The following is a 22993-nucleotide window of genomic DNA, read 5'->3' as shown; positions in this document are numbered from 1 at the left end:
CTCCCCTGTGGGTAGTCACCAGGCAGAGACCCAATCCTCACTGCTGGGTGTGCTCCACCCCCACAAAACTAATCTCTTGGTTCTGGGGCCATGGGCCCAGCGGTGCCGAGGGCTGACTCTGGGCTCTGTGCTCAGGCAGATGCCCTCCCCACTGTGCCACGGCTCCAGCCCCCCAAATAACCACATTTGCTCCCCCCGAGGTGAATGTCCACGGAGCAGAACTCGGCTCTTTCATCTGCTGACAGCTCCTGCTGCCTCTGGCCGCTCTGATCACACCGTGGGTTGTTCTGGATAATCTGCCAGGAAGGCGTCCTGGGGCTGCCTTTCTGGTCTCCGAGAAGCGAGCATGAAGATTTTTCTTACTTTTCTTCGCTTTCTTCATATTTATTTATTAGTTTTAAATTTTGGGCCACACCCGGCAGCGCTCAAGAGTTACTCCTGGCTCTGGGCTCCAAAATCTCTCCTGGCAGGCTCGGGGGACCCTATGGAATGCTGTCAGGGCTCAAACCCGGGTTGGCCATGTGCAAGGCAAGTGCCCTCCTCCCTGCTGTGCTCTGGCTGACATTTTCTTCCTGTCTACACCTTGATGGAGAGCTCGTCGGCCTCATTCCCCACTGTCCTGTGATCCTTAGCAAAAACCAACAAAAATGCTGCTTTTGGTTTTGTTTCTGGGCCACCCTCAATTTGTGGGGTCGAACTCTTCCACACCTGTAGCCGGGGGCTGAAAACCATGTTCTCAGGAACCTGTATAGATGCGCAGGTACCCCATTGTGCCTGTTGCCAGGTTTTGTCCGCTGTGCCCTCCCCCCCCCCCCAAGCACAACCCCCCATTCCCGCTAGGCCCCGGCTGGGTGAAGTGCCAAGTCTCACATAGCAGTGACAGCGCTGCCTTTCTGGGTGTTTTTCTTTTTTATAAAAACTTTTTAATATATATCTTTTTTAATTTCAAAGAGCAGGTAAGCGCCTTGCTAGGCAACCGGCACACTCTTCTCAATAAATAACAAATGCCCTGGGGAGAAATAAATAGATCTATTCTGGGGGCACTGCCAGTCCCCGCAGGCCGCAGCACCAACCCACACTCCGGGCTCCACCGCTGCTGGCCTGTCTTCTGGAGATCGCACATTTTCTGGTCTTCAGGGCCCTGCAGGGGACCCTCACCCACCCACTCCTTCGTGCCCATCCAGCTGCCCCAGCCTGCGGGGCACGCTTGGTCACGGCAGGATTCTGGGGAGCTGGTCCTGTCCTGTAGCCAGGGGGCACCCTGATGTCCGTGATGGGTCTGAAGGAGCATCCAGGGCTGCCTTCACTGCTCCTTGAACCTGCAGGGGAGATGGAGTGGCTGAGGGGCTCCCAAGACACCCTCAGTCCACACCACCTGCAGAGGGTTGGGTATTCGGGGACAGGAGCCCCCAGAGGAGGCTCTGAGGAGCGTTCAGAGTCTGGGGGCCCCATGGCCAGAGAAGGAAAGGGGGTGCCCTGTGCCCCCCAATACTCACGGGACCAGTTCCACGATTGGCCGCCCCAGGCAGCGCAGCTCCTTGTGAATGAGGCGGACCAGGGACTGCTCAAAGGCAAGCAAGACACCCTGTCACTTTCCGAGAACCCATTACTGTCGGGGACCCCATCACTGCCTAGGGGGGACTCCACATTAGCAGGAAGGCCAGTGCCTATGAATAGGGGTCTAGGTAGCCAATTTGTGGGTAGGAGGCTGCGTGCAACCCGTCTCTGGAGACCAGCGGCAGTAGCCCCTTGGGGTGGACGGGGGTTCACCCACCAGTAAGGCACAGGCGTCGGCAAGCATGAGCATGTAGAAGACCTTGTTCCAGCCCGATGGGGAGATGAGACCTGCCAGCAGGGGGCCCAGCGCCGCTCCTGAAACGGGTGAGGCGTGAAGAAGGTTCTAGAATCCCACCGTGGATGGATCTCTCGGGCTCCTCATGAGTAAAACTGCGAGCTGGGGACCCTCCCCAGGTGTTTCCGGGGAGGCGGGAGCCCCCAGTTCTGAGGTTGGTACTGGTGAAGAGGGAAGCGGGTTTGTGAAGCTCCCAAGAGCTTCCAAGAGGGCGTGAGAGTGTGTGGACGCATGCGTCAAGTGTGCTAGTGTGTGCGTGTGCATCTGTGCGTGGATACGTGCGTTCATATGTGGGTTAGACATGTACAGGCTTGTTTGAGTATGAGTCACGGATCTGTGTGTCCAGGCATGTGCATGCGGAGAGTGTGTGGAGGGGGGAGAGCAGATGGTAGAAATGCGGATCTAGACGCTGAAGCTTTCCTGGAATTTCCTTAAATTCTCACATCAAAAAAAAGAAGGCGGGAACCGTGTGTGTGTGTGTGTGTGTGTGTGTGTGTGTGTGTGTGTGTGAGTGAGAGAGACAGAGAGACAGAGACAGCAACAGAGAGAGAGAACATGTCCAGGCTAGCTGGAGACCCCAACTTCTTCCAGGTGATGGAGTCTCTCATGCTGCAGGAATAGGCAAAAAGTCATCCTGCACCTACTCTCTGTTCTGTCCACACCCCTAGGTCCCTAGAGGCTACAAAAGTAAAGGAATGAGCTAAAAAAAAAAATCCTGCACCATGAATTCAAAGTCTGCCACCTGCCTGCAAGAAACCAGGGAAGCAAAAGAAGGAAAAAAGAAAAAGAAACTAGGAAAGCACTTTGGGGAAAGTGGGGTGACCCCTTGGACCCCAACAGGCTAGAAGCAGGAGGGTAGGGGCCCAGGGTTTGAGTCATGGCAGGTTAGGCTAGCTTTCCCTATGGGTGACGGATGTGCAGTCACCAAGAATACAAGGGCAGGGGCTGGAGCAACTGCCCAGCGGAGAGGGCACTTGCCTTGAATGCGCTGACTTGGGTTCGATCCCTGGCCTCCCATTGGGTCCCCTGAGCCTGCCAGGAGCGATTTCCGAGTGCAGAGCCAGGAGTAATCCCTGAGCGCTGCCGGGTGTGTCCCCCAAACAAACAAACAACAAAATAAAAGAATGCCAGGGCATATGTCTGGATGCCCTTTGGCCCTGCAGGCTCATGGTAGATGTGGGTGCCAGCAGACGCTGTTGTGGGCTGGGGGTCCCCTATTCCCAGTCACCCCCTTCCTTGTCCCCAGGTTGGGAGCCTGGGCCAGGAGGGGACACACCAGGAGTTGGTGGAGATTGCTGGTGTGAGCCGAATCTGAGCACCTGCCAGGACTGTTCTTGCCTGGGAGGAGGATGGAGTGGCCTGACCAGGGGCCAGCGGGAGTCGTGCGCGTGCTCTGTGTACAGTTCATGGGGAACTGTGTGCATCCTCTGTGCACATCCCTGGCACACGATGGCGGGTTTACCCCGCACAAAGGCCCTGGGGGACCTCTGGGCGCAGAACGCAGCTGGAGCCCATAACCCGCACCTTTGCAACCTCATATCCCTCTATTCCACACCCCTGAACCCTCACCCCCCCCCCCGCCGCCCGCCATTTGCAGGCCCACTTGGAAGCCGTCAGCGCTGCGTCGGACCCCGGGGCCACTCACGTACCCACAGAGCCAGTGCCGTCGATGATGGCGGTGACCGTGGCCAGGGCGTGGGCGTTCCCTTTCAGACTTTTGTGGGTTCCCTGAAAGACAGGGGGAGTGAGTGAAAGGTAGCCAGGCATAGAAGAAGATGTCCCACCAGCTGCAGATACTCCAGATACTCCGGTTCCTGCACTACTGGGTCTTTGCAAAACGCTTCCAGGCGACACTCGAGTGGAGGGAGGGGGGGACCCACACCCCATATCTGGGATGCTCCCATGCCCCACAAATAGGCTGGTGGTGACATACTCTTTTGAGGGGACCAAAGGAAGGAGTGAGGAGTGTTTCAGGACACACAATATATAGGAGGATGATGGTGGGAAACAACTGAAAAGGAGGTGCAGGTGGGCGCTGCACGGAAAGGCCCACGTGCCAAGCCAGGACCAAAGGAAGCGTGTCCCGATCCTGCCATTGCTGACTGCCTGGTACAAGACCCCCATGCTCTTATGGTTGGTGCTGGGGTGTGACCTCCTGTCCCAGCCCCTTTGGAGCCTCCACCCCCAGGATGGTCACCAGGAGCACGTGGGTGTCTGTTCCCCCTTGAACCGTCCCAGCTCGGCCCTCGCACTTACCAGGTCGGTGGAGACAGCAGTGGTGATGAGGGCGTAGGGCCCGCTGACCAGGGCTCCGCTCAGCAGCAGCATAGCTGGGTGGGGGGCAGGCACAGGGGTGAGGAAAGCTGGAGTACCCCAAGGCCCCCCAGACCCAGGGGTAGAGCTAGCACCTTGCATTAGCTGGGGCTCTGACTACGATGCTCGGCAGGCACCAGCCAGGATGCTGGGCAGACATCCCTCAACACGCTCACACCAACTCCCACAGACTTGGAGCCTCCCCACACTGACCCCTGGGCAGGTCCAGCAGTCCCCCATGGGGCACCCCCAGCTGGGGCGAGCTCTGACTTGACAGTATTTATCCCGCTGATGCTCTGGGGGGCCCCTTTTACCCCCTCCCCCGCCCTGCCTTTCCAGGCACTTTTGCGGCACTGACAGGCTGGGCCCCCCTCCTCGCTGGGTGTCACTTACCCACAGTGGCTTCCAGGCCTGCCTTACTGATGGCCGAGAAGACAAAGAGCTGCGGGCAGGAGGGTGATGGCTCAGTGCTGGGCACGGGGGTGGGGAGACCCCAAGACTCCTCTGCCTGTGGCTTGGGGCAGGCAGACAGGGCCGAGGGAAAGTGGGCGTGGAAGGGCGAGGGGAGCTCTGTGAGGCCTGCCAAGGGGACTCGGTGGGGACTGAGGTGGGAGGCGGGCAGGGGTGCAGGCGGAGAGGGGTGGGCAGGGCAGGGCTCACCGTGGGGGCGGCCAGCAGCAGCATGAGCCCGCAGGTGGTCGCCCTCTTCTCCAGCCGGTCAGACACCAGCCCTGCCAGGATCCCGCCTGCAGGCAGACATGGGGAGGTAGGTGGGGGCAGTCTCCCCTCATGCTGCATCCACTCAGTGGCCTTGGGGAGTGCTGCCCTTCTGACGTGCCCGCTGCAGGGGTAGGTCCCTTCTTTCCTCCCCTGCTGCCTCCCCCAGCTTCCTGAGAAGTCAGAAACAGGAGCAGTGGCAGAGGGGACCTCTTTTCTGTCCCAAAACTGCTAGTCCATTGGGTCCTCTTATGCACTGAGGGGAATCTCAGTGCTGAAATGCAGCTGCCTTCGAGGCTTGAGGCGGGACTGACCCTGTAGGTGCACCTTGGGCCCACTTAGGCTCCAAGTGGCCACTGAGTGGTACAGAACTCACACTGCAGGGGTGTGGGGGTGTGAGGGTGTGAAGGTGCTGCCAGTCTGAGAAGGAACTCACCGAAGATGCCGCCCACGTCAAACAGCGTGGACAGCTCCCCGGCCGAGCGCGCGTCCAGGTGGTCTGTGGGCGAACAGAGCGAGGGGTCAGGCGGGCACGGGCGGTGGTGGGATGTGGAGGGACCCCGGAGCGCACACACTCACCCACGCTGGTGATGTAGAGTGGCAGCCAGAAGAGGAAGGTGTAGCTCACCAGCTTGGCAAAGAGCAGGCACAGCGAGAACTCCACTACGCCCTGTGCGTGAGAGCCAAGTCACGCGTGGTGATGACATGGCCGGGGGTGCGGCATGTGCCCCCACAGCTGCCAGGCGCCTAGAGTGAACTCCGAGTGCCACTGGTTTCCATGCCCTTCTTTTGGGCAGGACTTGGGCGAAATGGCACAGTGGGAAGGGCGTTTATCTTATACATAGCCAACCTGGGTTCGATCCCTGGCATCCCATAGGGTTCCCCAAGTCTGCCAGGAGTGACCCCTGAGTGCCGCCAGGGGTGGCCAAAAACCAAACCAAACAAAAATCCGAAGCAGTGTGTGTCGAGCTAGGGGCTGGAGGGGCTGCAGTGCTGAATGGGGATGGGGCTCGGCTGCTGGGGTCCCCCTTGCTCTGCTCACACTCACCGGGATCCTCAAGGCACCCAGGAAGCTGATGGCGGCCGTGCCACCCCCGCCGTCTGCTACTACCACCACGTCGCTCGGGTGTATTGAGCGCTTCCCCTCGGCCGGCAGCAGATTCTGGGCCTCGGGGTCCTGTGTGGGGAAAACAGGACTTCAGGGAGGCCAGGGCTGCCCGTGCACATGTCCTGTGCGTCTGTGTGATCGACATGCTTTAGGAACCAGCAAGCTGCAGGTCTCTGTGGAAGGGTCTTTGGAACGTGGGGCCCAGGCACACAGCTCACTCAGGCTTAGCCCCAGTACTGCTGGGTTTGGCCCCAACCACTAAGAATTGAAAGGTTTGGCAGTTGGAGACAGACGCCTCCAGGGGGCAAGAGGGTGGTTGGGTGTGGTAGGAGGTGGGAGAAGCACTTGAGGTCACCCAGAGACAGAATCTGCTCAAAAGCACAGAGATGGCTGGGAGGGGCCCAGCGTGTCCGGACAAGTCCCCTCCTAGTCAGAAAGGAGGACAGCAGTGGGGGACTGAGGGACAGCACAGCATGGCCCTGCACGTGGCCTACACAGGTTTCATCTCCAGCATTCCATAGGGTCCCCCAGCACCACTAAGAGTGATTCCTGTGTACAGAGCCAAGAGTAACCCCTGAGCACCGCTGGGTGTGGCCCAAAAACCAAATCAATAAGGGACAACAGGGTGATTGAGTTAGCACAGTGGATGGGCACTTGCTTGGCTGACAGCCACCCCAGGTTCGATTCTGGACACCCCAGACTCCCTGGAGCCCTGGCCAGATGTGGCCCCCAAACCAAGCAAACAGGAGAGCAGTGCATTACCCACTGTGGTAAGCAGAGGGGATGTCACATACACTTCCTGGGATGGTCACCCTCACATGAGTGCTTCATGACCCCCTGCTACTACATACCCTCCCCCAGGAGATAGGAGATTCTGAGGGTCACAGGTGAACATTGCATCAGTGAGGGGACATGGAGCACGAGGAGGGGATCAGCAGGAGGATAGGGACGCCCTGGGAAGGAATCAGGGTAGAAGGAGCATGGTGAGGAAACAGACGAGGAACTGCTCCATCGAGAAGCGCTAAGGACCCGCTTTAGAAACTAAGAGGTGGTGGGGCCGGAGAGAGCACAGCGGTAAGGCATTTGCTTGCACGCAGCCAACCCGGGAGGGACCCAGTTCGATTCTCGGCATCCCATATGGTCCCTTGAGCCTGCCAGGGGCAATATCTGAGTGCAGAGCCAGGAATAACCTCTGAGTGCCTCTGCATGTGGCCCCCCAAAAACCAACCAACCAACCAATCAATCAATAAATAAAGTTAAAAAAAAAAAGAAACTAAGAGGTGAGGCCAGAATGAGAGTACAGTGGGGAGGGTGTTTGCCTTGGGCAAGGCCAACCTGGGTTTGACCCCCGGCATCCCTTAGGGTCTCCGGAGCTTGCCCAGAGTGATTCCCTGAGTATAGAGCCAAGAGTAAAACCTAGGCACCGGCAGGGGACCCCAAAACAACAACAATAACAACAACAACAACAACAACAAAACCCCTCCTGAAGAGGCCAGGCTAAAGCCCTCGGTCCCCCATGCTGCCGTCAGAGGCCAGCTGGCTTCCAGCTGTGGCTGAACTTTTGGGTCCAAACGAAGACGCGCAAAAGAATCTTCACAGACAGTGACGGGCAGAAGGAAATTCTCTCTGGTCAGGGAGACTCATGGCACCAGGTGACCAAAGGACTCCTGGTTGTGATTCCTCAAGTTTGATCCCTGGAGATGCAGGGACCCCCAACACTGTAGTGTATATTCTGGGGGTCCCACACTCCACCAGGGTAGCCAACGGGCCCCAAGACCTCTGGCCCATGGATCCCAGCATCTTGCTTGGCAGGTAATACGAGGAGTAACATCTGGGATCACTGTCTGGGCTTCAGCAGCCTGACAGGGCTGGTGGGAGGGAATGGGGTGCCCCTGCGGTGGGTGCTGGTTGCCAGCAGTGTCTCCCTCCCCAGATCTGACAGCACCTCCATGAGTGTAGGGCTCACCAGAGGCCCCACTGCAGGGCAAGGACTTACCACCTGCCGGTTTTTCTCTGTGCTCCCTGCTGGCTTCTGCAGGCGGAGCCTGTGCACCCCGTTCTCGCAGCCTCGGACATGCTGGGGAGGGGCGGGGTTAGTCACACCTGCTCCTCGTGGGACAGAAGGACCCCAGGACAGACCAGGTGGGTCCTCTCCCAGCTGCAGGCCGCCAGCAAGGGAAAAGCTCTGGCCTGCCTTTCACTGGAGGTTCTCCCAAATCGGTGACAGATACCTGGGGGCCTGGTGGGGTGAGGGGCACACAGGGGACCTGGGGCATGAATGTGAGTATAGAGAGTCTGTGTACGTGTGATTTGTTTGTTTGTTTGTTTTTGGTTTTTGGACCACACCCAGTGACGCTCAGGGGTTATTCCTGGCTCTGCACTGAGAAATCGCTCTTTGCAGGCTCGTGGGACCATATGGGATGCGGGGATCAAACCCAGATCTGTCCTGGCCTGGATCTGCCATGTAGGCAAGGCAAACACCCTATTGCTGTGCTATCACTCTGGCCCCAGGGGGCTGGCAATTATAATGAGCTCCCTCCTCACACCCCCAGGTGGGACGGTGAGCTGGGAAGCCCTGTGGGGAGCAGAGGGTTCTCACCGGTAGCGGGGAGGTGGAGCAGGCAATGTCTCTTGGATCTGGAAGGGAAGTGAGAGCAGGTGAGGCAGGGCCAGAACTGCAGACAACCCAGAACACTGGAACCACTAACTGAGCCATGAAAGATATCAGGACAGGGCCGGAGGGACATGTCTAGGGGTAGGCCATAGCTCGGCCACCTCCCCAAAGCCACGTGTACCCCTCCGTCCTCTGTGACCATCTGATCCCTGTCTCCCCTGGGTGGGCACCCCCCAAGGCCAATGTGTGGAGATGGTGGAGCCAGTGGAAACTGGGCAGATCAGATGAGAGCAGGCAGGGTCAGGCTAGTGGCGTCACCCCAGCCAGCCGCCCAGAAAGAAAAGCCGAGCGGAGAAGTGTCAGAGTCAAGGCCCGAAGGCACCAAGCATGTGGGAGTGAAGGGTGCGTGAATATGCCACAGGAGCTGTACCTGGGTGGAATAATTAGAAAAATCAGGGGGGTGGTGGTGGAGCAATGGCACAGTGGTAGGGCGCTTGCCTTGCATGCAGCAGACCAGGGACAGACCCGGGTTCGATCCCCGGTATCTCATATGGTTCCCCGGGCCTGCCAAGAGTGATTTCTGAGCTCAGAGACACGAGTAACCCCTGAGCACCATCGGGTGTGGCCCAAACAAAACAAAACAAAACAAAAATCAGTGAGGGCCGGAGAGATAGCATAACGGGGAGGGTATTTGCCTTACAAGCAGCTGACCCAGGTTCGATCCCGGCATCCCATAGGGTACCCTGAGCATTGCCAGGAGTGATTCCTGAGTGCAGAGTCAGGAGTAACCCCTGAGCACTGCTGTGTTTGGCCAATACCCCCCAAATACCCCAGAACATAAGGGTGAGCTATATCATGAAGCCAAAGGCACTGAGGATAGACCAGAGGAGGCAGGGGTGAGGCATGCATGCAGCGAGGGGCCTGAATGCCCTGTACCCCACCCTCAAGACTGGGAGCGCTGGCTGGGACCAGATGGTATCATGTGTCTGAGCCGAGGAGCAGTTGAGGGCAGAGTCTCCAGGAGCAGCGCACCCTGACAGATCCAGCTAATGTGGCCTGGTGCCCCAATGGAGTTGGGAAGGGAGCCTTTCCTTGCTGTGCTGGCCCTAAAGCCCAGACCCTGTCCTGCCAGGTCAGAGGCCTGGCACCATCCTGCCTGGAACCAGAACTGCCAAATCTGGCTGTTGGGCAGGAGCCAAGTCGGGCCTGACAGTGCCCAAGGTCCGGCTTTATGGAGGCGGGAGGGGGCCTGGGTGCTTCGTGGCAGGAAGTGCCTGGGGTAGGGAGAGGCCAGGGAGGTGCCAAGGGCACAGAGTGGAAGGATCTAGCATCCTGGTTCACCCATTGAGAGAGATGGGCTTTTCACCCTCAGTTCCTGCCCCACCCTGCCCCGACCCCCTGCATAAGGACTCACGTTCAATGAGGAAGAAGAAGCACAGAACCCCCATGGCTGCCACGATGGCCCCCGGCACAATGAAAGACAGGCCCCAGCACGTGGACACCCAGTAGCCGGCAATCAGGGACCCCAGGATGTTGCCCACAGACGTGTGGGAATTCCAGACCCCCATGATCAGACCGCGCCTGCAACAACACACACACACACACACATGGGAGCAATAGCACAGTGGTAGGGCATTGGCCTTGCATGCTGCTGATTCGGGATGGACTCAGGTTTGATCCCCAGCATCCCATATGGTCCCCCGTGCCTGCCAGGAACGATTTCTGAGCACAGAGCCAGGAGTAACTCCTGAGTGCCACAGGGTGTGGCCCCAAAACAAAAACAACATTTACACACACACACACACACACACACACACACACACACACACACACACACACACACACACATATACACATAGGTCCAGACAGTGGAGAGACACTTAGAAATTCTTTCAGGCAACCTGAGGCTCTTCCAGAAGCTCCCTCTCCTCCCTTATTGACCAATCCAAAATGCTTCTGAGCTGTGCCTGGACTAGCAGCTGCCCCCTGGGGAGGCTCCCCCATTCTGGGCCACACTGTGGCCACTCTGGGGTCCATGCTCTGGGTCACAGCCCCAGAGACAGCAAAGAAAACAGGGCCTGCATTTCTCATGGGGGGGCCCACCTCCTTCCACAGTCTGCCCTGCTTTGCAGTCTTCACCCACCACCCCAGGGATTGGCCCAGGCCACAGAGAGAGACGTGGCCCCAGGCTGAAGTGGCCAGACTTACCTGCCCTTTCCGAACCAGTTGCCCAGGCAGGTGACAACGCTGGGCCAGCCTGTGGTCTGCACCAGGCCATTGAGGATCTGGGTGACAGCGGGGAGGGGGGACCTTCTCAGAGGGGGGCTGCAGGCACTGGGAGCCCCCTTCCTGCATCTGTCCTAGTCCAGCACATGCCCTCCTCAGAGCACGCTGGAAACCTCCCTCTGCAGGCTCTGACCCGCCATCTGCCCACAGGGGTAGCAGAATCACTGTTTGAAACACCCACGTGCAGGTCCAGAACCATAGCACAGCAGAGAGGGTATTTGCCTTGCACAGGGCTGACCCAGGTTCCATCCCTGGCATCCCACAGGGTCTCTGAGCCTGCCAGGAATAATTTCAGAGCACAGTCAGGAGTAACCACCCCTAAGCACTGCCAGGTGTGGCCCTAAAACCAAACCAAACTCTTTTTTTTTTTTTTTGGGCCACACCCGGTGACGCTCAGGGGTTACTCCTGGCTATGCGCTCAGAAGTCGCTCCTGGCTTGGGGGACCATATGGGACGCCGGGGGATCAAACCGCGGTCCGTCTCCTAGGCTAGCGCAGGTAAGGCTTACCTTACCTCCAGCGCCACCGCCCGGCCCCCAAACCAAACTCTTACACCAACTATATGTGCATCTTTTATTTATTTATTTATTTATTTATTTATTTATTTATTTATTTATTTTTGAGTTTTATTTGGCGGGGTCATATCTGGCCGCGCTCAGGGTTTACTCCTGGCTCTGTGCTCAGAAATCTCTCCTGGCAGGCTCGGGGGACCATATGGGATTTGAACCACTGTCCTTCCTGGATCGGCTGTGTGCAGGGCAAACGCCTTACCACTGTGTTTTCTCTCTGGCCCTACAAGTGCATCTTTTATGGTGCAAGAAGCAAAGGCCTCATGTGCTCTGGTGAGGAGGGGACCATCGGCCTGGCTGTACCTGTGTGACCACGTAGAAGCTCAAGCTGTGGATGTCGTAGAAGTAGCCGAGGCCGAAGAGGGCGGTGAAGGCACCGCTGGCCAGCATGCCGGCGGTCAGGAAGTAGCGAATGGACAGCCTCTCCCCGATGATGCCGCTGGATGGGGCAGAAGGGGGTGAGGACGCAGCAGGAGCCGAATGATGCCAGTTTAAGGGGTACTTGGGGTCTGCCACGGAGACAGACATTCCACATGCCAGCTGGTGCCCACGGGGACCGCAGTGGCATTATCTGCTCATTGGCATGGGTCTCCCTGACCGGACACGAAGCCCATGGTGGAATGGAGCAGCCGTGGGCACTTGCACGGGTCCCCTCAGGCTACCACTGCTGTGGCACCTGCCCACGAACCCTCCTGCCACCCTGGGAGGGCAGAGATGGGCTCCTGGGAGAAGGAGCAGGCAGAGGTAGGACTGGCCTCACCTCTGGGGTGAGGCTGGTGCAGAACCTGCCTGCGCCTGGGGGCTGAAAAGCAAAAAGCTAGGTTGGGGTGAGGGTGGCCCCGAGCCTGGACCCAACAGGCCTGGCCAGCAGGGTGCAGATGGCTGAGGGAGATGCCACTAGAGGGCAGCACACAGCAGCCTACGCTAACCTCGCGCCTGATGGTGGATTCACTTAAAACTGCACACACACACACACACACACACACACACACACACACACACACACACACACACACGACGTTACAGCCGACCTCATGAATCTCACCACAGAGTGATGAGTTTAGTTAGAGAAATAACCACATTGCGAACTATCCTAACAATGAGAATATATGAGGGAAGTGGAAAGCCTGTCTAGAGTACAGGTAGGGGCGGGGAGGGGAGGAGGGAGATTTGGGTCATTGGTGATGGGAATGTTGCACTGGTGATGGGGGGTGTCATCTGATATGACTGAAACCCGACCACAATCATGTTTGTAACCAAGGTGTTTAAATAAAAAATATTAAAACACACACACACACACTGATAGCACAGTGGGGAGGGAGTTTGCCTGGAACACAGCCACCTCGGGTTCGATCCCTGGCATCACTTAGGGTCCCCTGAGCCTGCCAGGAGTGATTCCAGAGCAGAGCCAGGACAGGAGTAACCCCTGAGAGTTACCCAGTGTAAACCTCAACCCAAAGACAAACAAAAAGGCTAATGGAGGAGCCTAACCTGCCACTCATGGGGCACTATGGGGTTTGGGCTCTCCCAGCCGGCAGCTCCTCATCCAGCTTGGGTCCACACAGCGCCCCAGCTCTGCCCCACCTCGTGGACAGATCAGACATGGGCATGTAGGCCCCAAGCTGGCACCTACCTCAGATACATGCCCAGGGCGTAGGCGCAGAGGAAGGCGTAGTCCAGGGCACCCAGCAGCCGTGGGTAGTTGTCCCGGTCTGCGGGGTACAGGAAGGATGCATCAGCTTCGGGTGGGAGGTGCCCTGCGATCCCCCCAGGGGCCAGCTGGTCCTGCTCCCCCCCCTAGCCTCTGTGCCACGATCCTGGGGGTCCGGTGGGTGGTCCAGCCTGGCCAATGCTACCCAGACTCAATGGCCGAACTGGCCTTCCCATTTCCCCCACCTAAACCCCTCACTGCTCTTCTGGCCCTGGGGGGCTCAACTTCTGCTGGCTCTGACAATCAGGGGGTGCCAGGGTGGCTCCAGGTTCCAGGCTCCCCAGGGCAGCCCCAGTGGGTCTGGGGTCTTGTTGTCTGGCAGTTAGTCAGGCACTGGGCAGGGCCCAGCAGAGACCCCGGGCCGAGAAGCTGGACAGACAGATGTGGGTCCATGACTCACCGAACGGGGCCCAGCCACAGTGGCTCTCATTATGGGGGAGCCCACCGGTGCCACCAGGCTTCCGTTCCTTGGATGACTCCCCATTCAGGACTGGACAGGTCTTGTGCAGCTCCCCCTGTGAGGAGGGGGACAGAGAGAGGAAGAGGGACCCCTTGGGCCAGGCACCCTGCGGCCATGCAGGCTCCCCACCATGGCAGGACCACCCATACCATCAGCCTGACCTGAGAAGTGGGGAATAGACATAAGGGGTTTCCGGAGTCTGCGGTTTCCTGCGGCCTCTCCAACTCCCACATGGTCCCCCAAGAAATGCCCTTTGGGGGCTCCCTCTGAGGCCATGTGAGCTGGATCTTCTCCTGGCACTTTACCTGGACCCCACCCCAGGTTGGGAGCGCCAGTGAGGAAGCCCTCTGACAGGGTCCCGAGGCTACCAGTTCAGTTAGAGGACAGCAGTGGGCAGGCAGGGCTTGGGGTGGGGTTGTCTCAGCTTGTGCCCTGACTTCCACATCCCAGACTTTCACCCTGACACTCAGCCCAATAGGCAAAGTGAACCCCACTGCCCTGGAGGCCTCAGGCCCAAATGTCTCTCCCCAGGATCTGCAGAGGCGGGCACCACACGGGCATTCTAAAGGTTGGCAGAAGTGGCAGCTGGGGTGGCTGCCCACCTGGCTTTGCTGTGTGCCTTGTACTATCTCTTAGGCCCGAGAACTTTTTTTTTTTTTTTTGGTTTTTGGGCCACAACCGGCGGTGCTTAGGGGTTACTCCTGGCTGTCTGCTCAGAAATAGCTCCTGGCAGGCACAGGGGACCCTATGGGACACCGGGATTCGAACCAACCACCTTAGGTCCTGGATCGGCTGCTTGCAAGGCAAATACCTCTGTGCTATCTCTCTGGGCCCTAGGCCCAAGATGCTAATTTCTAATAGAGATGAAGATCAGGAGGACTGGTCCATAGAAAGGAAACTTGTCACAAAGAATGGGATGTGCTGTTAGGATAGAGAAGGGAGCACTGTGACAATGAGAGTTGGGAATGAGCACACTGGACAGGAGCTGGGTGCTGGAAGGAGGGAAAGGGATAGGCATGGTACCCCTTCAGGACAATATTGCAAAGCATGATGTCTAAAAGGAAAAAAAGAAGAAAGAGACAGAGACAGAAACACAGAGCGAAGAGCCAGAACAATAGCACGGCATGGAGGGCATTTGACTTGCATGCAGTTGACCCAGGTTAGATCCCCGGCATCCCATAGGGTCCCTGAGCCCACGAGGAGTGATTTCTGAGTGCAGAGTCAGGAGTAAACCCTGAGCGCTGTCAGGTGTCACCCAAAAACAACACAGAGAGAGAAACAGACAGACAGGAAGACAGAGACAGAGAGAGCAAGACAGGCAGAGAGACAAAAGACTGAGAGAGACGGAGAGACAGAAACAGAGACACAGAAATAGAGAGAGAGGAGAGAAGACAGGTGTCTACCCTAGAGGTGGACAGGGCAGTGGGCACCAGGCACACAGGGGACACATTAGTGGCACCCGGGAAATTCCTCGGGAAGGGACGGATGTTGGAACATGGTCTGAAATCCATCCATGACAGCTTTTATAACTCTGTATCTCAGGGTGATACAACGAAACTTCAAAAGGAAACTAAAAGAATGCCAACAACAATAAAGAAATGAAGGTGCCTAAGTCCAAAAGGAGGAACAGGAAACGCAGAGCAAGAGTCACCGGTGAAATGTGGGGGTAGGAGCTGTACATGACAGTACAGCCTCGAGTGTAACTAGCAGATTCCAGTTATGAAGCGGCCTCTCCGCTGTGTTCAGCCCCACGCCTGCCTTCTTGCCTTTCTATTTATTTATTTATTTATTTATTTATTTATTTATTTATTTATTTATTTATTTATTATTTTTGGGCCACCCTGTGTTGTTCAGGGGTTCCTCCTGACTATGCACTCAGAAATCGCCACTGGCTTGGGGGACCATATGGGATGCCGGAGATCGAACCCAGGTCTGTCCTGGATCATTCGCTTGTAAGGAAAACGCCTTTCTGTTGTGCCATCGCTCCAGTCCCCGCCTTCTTACCTTGACTATGCTGATGGGCTTCCTGGAGAGGTGGAAACTGGCGTAGAGCAGGAAGGTGAGGCCGAAGATGAAGGCTCTGTACCTGGGCACAGCAGGAGGCTCAGCCACAGTCAGTCCCCAGCCCAAGGCCCCTTCCCCGCCCTTCTTCCACCTCTCCAAGGGGAATTTGGGCTTTTCTGTTTAGGTCAGGTTTGTTTGGGTTTGGTTTCTTGGGCCACACCCGGCAGCACTCAGGGGTTCCTCCTGGCTCTGTGCTCAGGAATCACTCCTGGCAGGACCCAATGGGATGCTGGGGATTGAATCCAGGTCGGCTGTGTGCCAGGCCAGTGTCCTCTCTGCTAATAGTAGGCTTTTGGTCTAGGGGTAGCATTTTCCAAACACAGAAAGAACCGCAGTGATGTGGAGCAAAGCCATCTTGGCTGGGCACCAACTGGATGAGACACGGGCATTTGGGGGGGCACCTTCTCAGAAGCGCCCAAACAAGGCGGGAGGAAGAGGGGCCCCAAGGATGCCAAGAGGGAGACTGAGGCCTTGAACCCAGCCTGTGTCGGCACAGCTGACAGAGAATTGTCGGGGTACCTGCCCGGCTCAGTTCCGGGGAGCACACAGCCCACCTGAGGGGTATGGGAGTGAGGAGAGGCATGGCTGACCCAAGGTTTGGGGGTCTCTGGAGCCATGGTAGCCCCTGCCTCCCCCTGTTTCCTTTTCCCAGCACCAAGTCCAGCCCAGCGAGACCCACTGGTGGGTCCGATCAGGAAACACTGCCTTCCCGTTTGCCTTGTTTTCGTTTGGGGTGTGCCGTGACTGGGGCTGTGCTGGGGCTCCCTCCCTCACTGCTCATGGACACGGTTGTTCCAGAAGAGACTTTAGAGTGCTGCCATCTTTAGGCCATGGACACACTTCTTTTTGGCTGCCATGTTATACTCCTGTTGGCCTCACAGGGCTCCCCAGGACCAAGGACAGGCCAACTAAACAGTGGCCAAGACCCAACTACAAACATGTTTGTAATCACGGCGCTTGAAAATATTATTAAAAACAAAAGTGGAGGGGGCCGGAGAGATAGCATGGAGGTAAGGTGTTTGCCTTGCGTGCAGAAGGTCAGTGGTTCGAATCCTGGCATCCCATAGAGTCCCCCGAGCCTGCCAGAAGCGACTTCTGAGTATAGAGCCAGGAGGAACCCCTGAGCGCTGCCAGGTGTGACCCCAAAACCAAAAAAATAAAAAAGTAGCCAACGCATCCCTGTGCGTGTGGGACTCACCGCTGATCCCTCGAGAAAGACACCAGGAAGCGGATCCCGGCAGGGAGGCGAGCCATGGAAGGCACCAGTCGCAGGGGCTCTGTCTCGGGGGGCTGCCGCCGCTGTACCAGGGCGCTGGGTGGCCTCGATGCCCTCACTTGTGCTGGTCTGTTCCAGGCAGGGCTCCCTGTAAGGAGGGTGGGGATGAAGACTCGGGCATGAAGGGGGAACAGGGAGCTATGTCCCAGCTACAGGCACACTGGCGGGTCCCCTCCCATAACAGGGAGGACCAGCCAAGAGCTGAGAAGCAGGACATGGAAGGTGGCCAGACCTAGACCATCTCCATTAAGGCCAGCCCCAGCTGATCCTCAAACACCACAGGATGGGGCTGGGATCCATAAGGAGTTACCGATGCACATATCGTATATATTCTATGCTGAGTCAGTGCAGATGAACAAAGGGAGGGGAATGGAAGGAAGGAAGGAAGGAAGGAAGGAAGGAAGGAAGGAAGGAAGGAAGGAAGGAAGGAAGGAAGGAAGGAAGGAAGGAAGGAAGGAAGGAAAGAAGGAAGAAAGAGAAAGAAAAGAAAAACAAAGAGGGGCCGGAAAGATAGCACAGCGGTAGGGCATTTGCCTTGCATGCGGCTGACCCAGGACTGACGGTGATTCGATTCCTGGCATCCCATACGGTTCCCCGAGCATGCCAGGAGTGATTTCTGAGTGCAGAGCCAGGAGTAATCCCTGAGCACCGCTGGGTGTTACCCAAAAACAAACAAACAAAAAAGGAAGTATTGGAGTAATCGATTTTCAGTTTATTTGGATAATTCTTTGCTGGTGCTTATGACTCATAGACTGGAAGTACCTCTGGACTGGTCCCTACCCCTACCTGCTCTCCACCCAAGGGGCTGGTCCTTCTTGTCCCAATAAAGACCTCGGGTCTCAGGGAGAGAAGCTGCTTGTGCTTTCAGTTTCCACAAACAGTCTATCTGCCTGTTGGTGTCTTTTGCTAGTGAGCGAAAGGAAAGCTTGTGGTAGAAGTTTCCTGGACCTGTTCTATTCTTTCAATCTTGTGTGGATTATTTCCTGTGTGGGCGTTTGCTTCCAGACCTGCACTCCCCAATCCCTCAGATTGGGCATGAGGCTTCCACTTCAAAAAAAAAAAAGGAATGTTGGGGCTGCGATAGTGCAGCGGTAGGGCATTTGCCTTGCATGTGGCTGACCCAGACGGACCTGGGTTTGATTCCCTGGCATCCCATATGGTTCCCCAAGCCAGGAGTGATTTTTGAGTGTATAGTGTGAATAACCCCTGAACGTCACCAGTGTGACCCAAAAACAAAAACAAAACAAAAAGAAGAAAGGGAGGGCCAGAGAAATAGCACAGATATAGGGCGTTTACCTTGCATGCAGCCAACCCAGGACGGACCTCCTTGATTGATTCCCGGCATCCCAGAGGGTCCCCCGAGACTGCCAGGAGCAAGTTCTGAATGCAGGGCCAGGAGTAAGCCTTGAGCTCCGCTGGGTGTGTCCCCTCCCAAAGAAAACAAAAGAAGGAAAAAAAAAAAGAGAAAGGGCCGGCAAGGTGGCGCTAGAGGTAAGGGGTCTGCCTTGCAAGCGCTAGCCAAGGAAGGACCTTGGTTCCAACCTGGCGTCCCACATGGTCCTCCCAAGCCAGGGGCAATTTCTGAGCGCTTAGCCAGGAGTAACCCCATAACCCCTAAGCAGCATCAAATGGGTGTGGCCTGAAAAACCAAAAAAATAAAAAAATAAAAAAAAATAGAAAGGAAGGGAGAGAGAAAGGTGAAAGCCATTAAGGGTCTGGGGAGGCAGCTCAAAAGGGGGTGCAAAGAGCATGAACAAGGCCCCTAGTTTGATCTCCAGCACTACCTGGTCCCGAGAACCCCCAGTAAAAGCCTTGGTGAACCCCAGCACCATCGGGCGAGAGGTCTCTGGGTCCCGAGCGTACCTAGAGAATGCCCCTGTCCCTGCAAATAGCATATAACATGAATCTGACATTGAGAGATACAGTTGTGGGGATAAAGGAAAGCAAAGAATTCCCCGACCTCCAAGGGAATTCCCTTCTCCTCACCTGGGAGGGCCCCAGAGCCTGTTAGGAGCCATTTCGGAGCGCAGAGCTAAGAGTAATCCCTGAGCACTGCCAGGTGTGTGGCACCCAAACAAACAAAACAAATAATAAAGGAAGTTTACAGTGGGGCCAGAGTTCCTTTTCCAGTGACAGCATTGGAACCCAGGCTTCAAGGTCTTAAATCTCTAGACAAACTCTGCTCCTGTGTGCTCCTTGGTCGGTGACGCTCTGACAGTGGCTTGGGGCTTTGCAGGGAGGCCAGATGTGCGTGCGCCTGGCCCCACCACACTCCGCCTCCCTCACTGCTGCCCTCAGTTCTGCCCTGGCTGGAGAAGTGACAGCACACATCTGCGTGCACAGGGCAGACCTAGGTTCAATCCCCAGCATCCCATATGGTCCCTCCAAGCACCGCCAGAGTAATTCCGGAGCACAGAAGCAGGAGGAATAATCCAGGAGCATACCGGTAGGGTGTGGCCCCCAAACACAACAAACAAAAAATTAAAAAAAAAATCTGTCCTGGGCAGCCGATCCAGGACCAAAGGTGGTTGGTTCGAATCCCAGTGTCCCATATGGTCCCCCATGCCTGCCAGGAACTATTTCTGAGCAGACAGCCAGGAGTAACCCCTGAGCACTGCCGGGTGTGGCCCAAAAGCCAAAAAAAAAAAAAAAAAAAAAAAAAGTCCTGGTCAAACCTGTTGCGTTGAAACCTAGAGAGGAAGCAGTGACCTGGGCTGGGCCCTGGGGTGCACGGTGCATTTTCCTAAGGCTCCTGCCTGGCTGGAAGAAAACCCAGAACAGAATCTCACAGGCATGAGACACACACAGCACCAGTGACAATTTCCAGCCTCCAGTGCCTGCTCCTGGCATTACTCACAGAGCATCTCCGCCCCTTGTTAGAATCTCAGGGGTCTGGGGTGTCTTCTGTTTTAATCTCAGGTATTTGGGCAACACCCAGTGATGCTTGGGGGTCCTTGGTCTCGGGCAGAGTCTCCCCCCCAAGTGGCTCTCAAGAAACCGGGGCCCCTTCTCTGACCACTGCAGTTTAGGGGGGTCCCAAGAACACTCAAGAGGGGACCCTGTTCCTGCCACAAGGATAGTGAGGCTGGATGAGGGGGTCCCACTATCTTGAATTCAGTGACAGGGCTGGGGGCACCTGGGGTCATTAACTCTGAGTCCAAAGGGCCTGAGAGATAGCATAGAGGTAGGGCATTTGCCTTGCATGCAGAAGGACGGTGGTTCGAATCCCGGCATCCCATATGGTCCCTCAAGCCTGCCAGGAGCAATTTCTGAGCGTTGAGCCAGGAGTAACCCCTGAGTGCTGCTGGGTGTGACCCCCTCCCCTCCAAAAAAAAAAACCAAACAAACTCTGAGTCCAGGAGCATGAGCAGGGGTACTCAGTGTACAGCTCTCGGTTGACTTGCAGGGGGAGGTGCTGGCCTGTGGGCAGCTGATCCAGGCCCAATCCCCAGCACCCCTGAGCATTTGGGCAGGGGTGAGCTTGAGTAGGGCAGAGTGCCCCTAAAATCTCCCCAAAATCAGAGAAATACAGTACTGGGCAGGGATCCCCAACAAAACCCAAACAGTCCAAGTTTCTGAGAGCCCCCCAAAGCTAGCCACTCTGGGAAGGAGGAGCCCAGGTGTCGGTTTCACAGCTCGCCAGAGCCTGAAGTGCCACCAGTGTGTGTCTGGGAGAGACGCTGCCACCGCTGTGGAAGAGGGGGCCCTGGGCACAGCCCACCTAGCTGCTGCCTGGGGCATCAGTCCCCAGAAACATCCCACAGGAAGTCACCTGGAACAGCTGCCCAGAAGAGCCCACAGCAACAGCCACTGGGAACAGTTCAGAAGAACAGCTGCCCAGAACAGCTGGGAACAGTCCACTAGGAGAGCCCACGGGGTCAGTCACCAGGAACAAAAGCCCACCAGAACAGCCCACCCCTGCAGCCTGCAGAGAACCACAGGACAGCCACTGGGTAGTCCCTGCTCTGGAGCTGGGCTGAGGGGGCCTGGCAGCAGCCCCAGAACCAGAACCTGGGCCCACCCCCTGAAGGCACGGGGCTCGGACGTGCCAGGCAGGTGCTTGGCTGATGCTTTACCACTGCGACCACTGAGCCACACACTGTAAAACTGGGGTTCACAGTGGAGCTCGGTGATAGTAGACAGTGTGAAAGTGGGTCCCCGAGACAAGTTTCCAGCTGGGTTCTGAAATCACTAAGCTGCATCAGGACCTGGTGAAGGGGTGGGTAGTCAGTGATGTGGGTGGTCAACCCTGGACTGAACCTATCTTCACCCCCACTTTTCCAACACCGACCTACCTGCCAGGCAGGCCTCTTCCCTGTGTCCCCAACCTCCTCTGATCATCGAGAGGGGGCCACCTGCTGGCTCCTTGAACCCCCAACCCCAAGAACTAACCCTAAACTGGCGGGTGCAAATTCAAAGGCGGGGGAGACCCCCTAAGGCCTTACCCAGGGGCAGCCCCGGACCAGCAGCATGTGGGGTGGGTGGTCCCGGGCACCTCCAAAAGTCGGAATCAGGGCAAAGCATGGAGATGTCCCCCAAATAGGTGCCCTATTCTTGGGGCGCATGAAGGTTCCTGGAGGGTGGTCTCTGGGTGTGGGGGGGATCCTCCCCCATGCAGGGACCTGGGCCCACCCGGGAGCACAAAGGACCGAGCCGGGAAGGTCGCTGTCACGCACCAGGCCAGCAACCGCCGCGTGGCCCAATGTCACCCAATGCCCGGAGGGGACCCGGGAGGCCCCAGCGTCCGTCCTCGGGGGCAGCGGCAGCCCCGGCCCCCCGCGCCCGCCCGGCCGCCCCGAGACTCACCTGCGCGCCCCGGCCCCGCGCACCCGCCGCCCCGCCGGAGCGGCCACCGCCGCCCCGCTTCCTGCTCGCGACTTCCTGGGGCGGCGCGGCCGGGTCTGGCACTGCCCTGGGGCCGCCCGGCGCCCCTCCCCGGCCCAGGGAGCCCCGAGCGGGAGGGCGGGGCGATGCACCTGCCTCGGTGCGCGGCGCGGCTGCGCGGGTCCTGGGGAGGGGACAGAGCCTGCCAGGGAGCAGGAGGAGGCGGCAGGGAGGCCCCCAAAGGCCCCCCTGGAGCCTCACCTGTCAATCAGGGTGCACGGGGAGGGGACACACCAGGGACAGCTGCCCACCCACCCCAGGGCCTTCCAGGGTCAGGCTGGACCCAGGCCCACAGTCCCCAAGCCCTCGGCCACTCCCCAGAGGCGCTGGCCCTAGGTTCGATTGGCCTGGTTGTAGTGGAAAGACCCGAAGAAGGGGACAAGGGGGGGGTCCCAGAGGCCCTCCCCCTTGAGCTTCACCTATCTGGGGCGCACTTGGCGGGGACACACCAAGGAAAGCTGCCCACCCACCCCATGGCCTTCCTGTTCCAGGTCAGGCTGGACCCAGGCCCACACAGTCCCCAAACCCTCGACCACTCCTCAGAGGCGCTGGCCCTGGCCTGGTTCTAAGGGAAAGACCTGGAGGAGGGTGCTGGGAGGTCCCCCAGAGACTCCCCCCCTTTAGCCTCACCTATCAATCAGGGGTGCTCAGGGAGGGGACACACCAGGGACAGCTGCCCACCCACCCCAGGGCCTTCCAGGGCCAGGCTGGACCCAGGCCCACACAGTCCCCAAGCACTCGGCCACCTTCCAGAGGCGCCGGCCCAAGGCTCAACGTGGCCTGGAAACAGGTTGCGAAAGAAATTCTGGGAAGGAGCTTCTAGGTTGAGCTGGGGCAGAGGCCCGGGTGGCCGAGTTGCCCACACTAGAGGCACACGCTGCCCTGAGGCTGTGCCCTGTATGGCAGGCTCTGTCCCCGGGCTCCGGAACACTTTGGCAGTCCCCAAGGGTTGCTGAGCCCGGTGTGGTGTCTGGGCCCAGTTCTGCTTGGGCACCTGACCGTGAGCTGGCTGTACTCTCTGGCCTCATGGAGCACCCTGGGGGGCAACCACGACCTCCCTGGTCTCACCCACAGCTAATCCCACCCAACCGCCTGTGTCCCAGTCTCCCCCAGGTTAACCTCCTGACCTCCACCCAGGGG

General features: G+C 57.7%; 1 protein-coding gene across 1 annotated transcript; it reads right to left on the bottom strand.

The window, feature by feature from the left end:
• Positions 1 to 900: 900 nt before the first annotated feature.
• On the bottom strand, positions 901 to 17054 carry SLC37A1 (solute carrier family 37 member 1). Its single transcript, XM_049785429.1, has 19 exons — positions 16892 to 17054; positions 15634 to 15715; positions 13570 to 13684; positions 13092 to 13170; positions 11762 to 11897; positions 10813 to 10889; positions 10019 to 10185; positions 8590 to 8627; positions 7987 to 8067; positions 5931 to 6059; positions 5462 to 5552; positions 5319 to 5381; positions 4826 to 4911; positions 4559 to 4607; positions 4109 to 4182; positions 3502 to 3580; positions 1775 to 1872; positions 1497 to 1561; positions 901 to 1319 (listed from the first exon to the last, which is right to left on the bottom strand). Exons 1-19 carry the CDS (start codon positions 16945 to 16947, stop codon positions 1304 to 1306), a joined length of 1581 nt encoding a protein of 526 aa, XP_049641386.1. The 5' UTR covers positions 16948 to 17054; the 3' UTR covers positions 901 to 1303.
• Between the last annotated feature and the right edge of the window lie 5939 nt (positions 17055 to 22993).

This window comes from Suncus etruscus, chromosome 13 (assembly GCF_024139225.1).
Source record: "Suncus etruscus isolate mSunEtr1 chromosome 13, mSunEtr1.pri.cur, whole genome shotgun sequence".
NCBI lineage: Eukaryota > Metazoa > Chordata > Mammalia > Eulipotyphla > Soricidae > Suncus > Suncus etruscus.
Note: the sequence above shows the minus strand (reverse complement) of the source record. Positions and strands in the feature narration are given on the sequence as shown.

Excerpts from the sequence above, each read along its gene's own strand:
- SLC37A1 (XM_049785429.1), bottom strand. The coding sequence starts at position 16,947 with ATGGCTCGCCTCCCTGCCGGGATCCGCTTCCTGGTGTCTTTCTCGAGG. Across the intron at positions 8,628-10,018 it reads CTTCTTCTTCCTCATTGAAC|ATCCAAGAGACATTGCCTGC; the intron begins GTGAGTCCTTAT and ends CTTCCCTTCCAG. Across the intron at positions 5,382-5,461 it reads ACTCTACATCACCAGCGTGG|ACCACCTGGACGCGCGCTCG; the intron begins GTGAGTGTGTGC and ends GTTCGCCCACAG.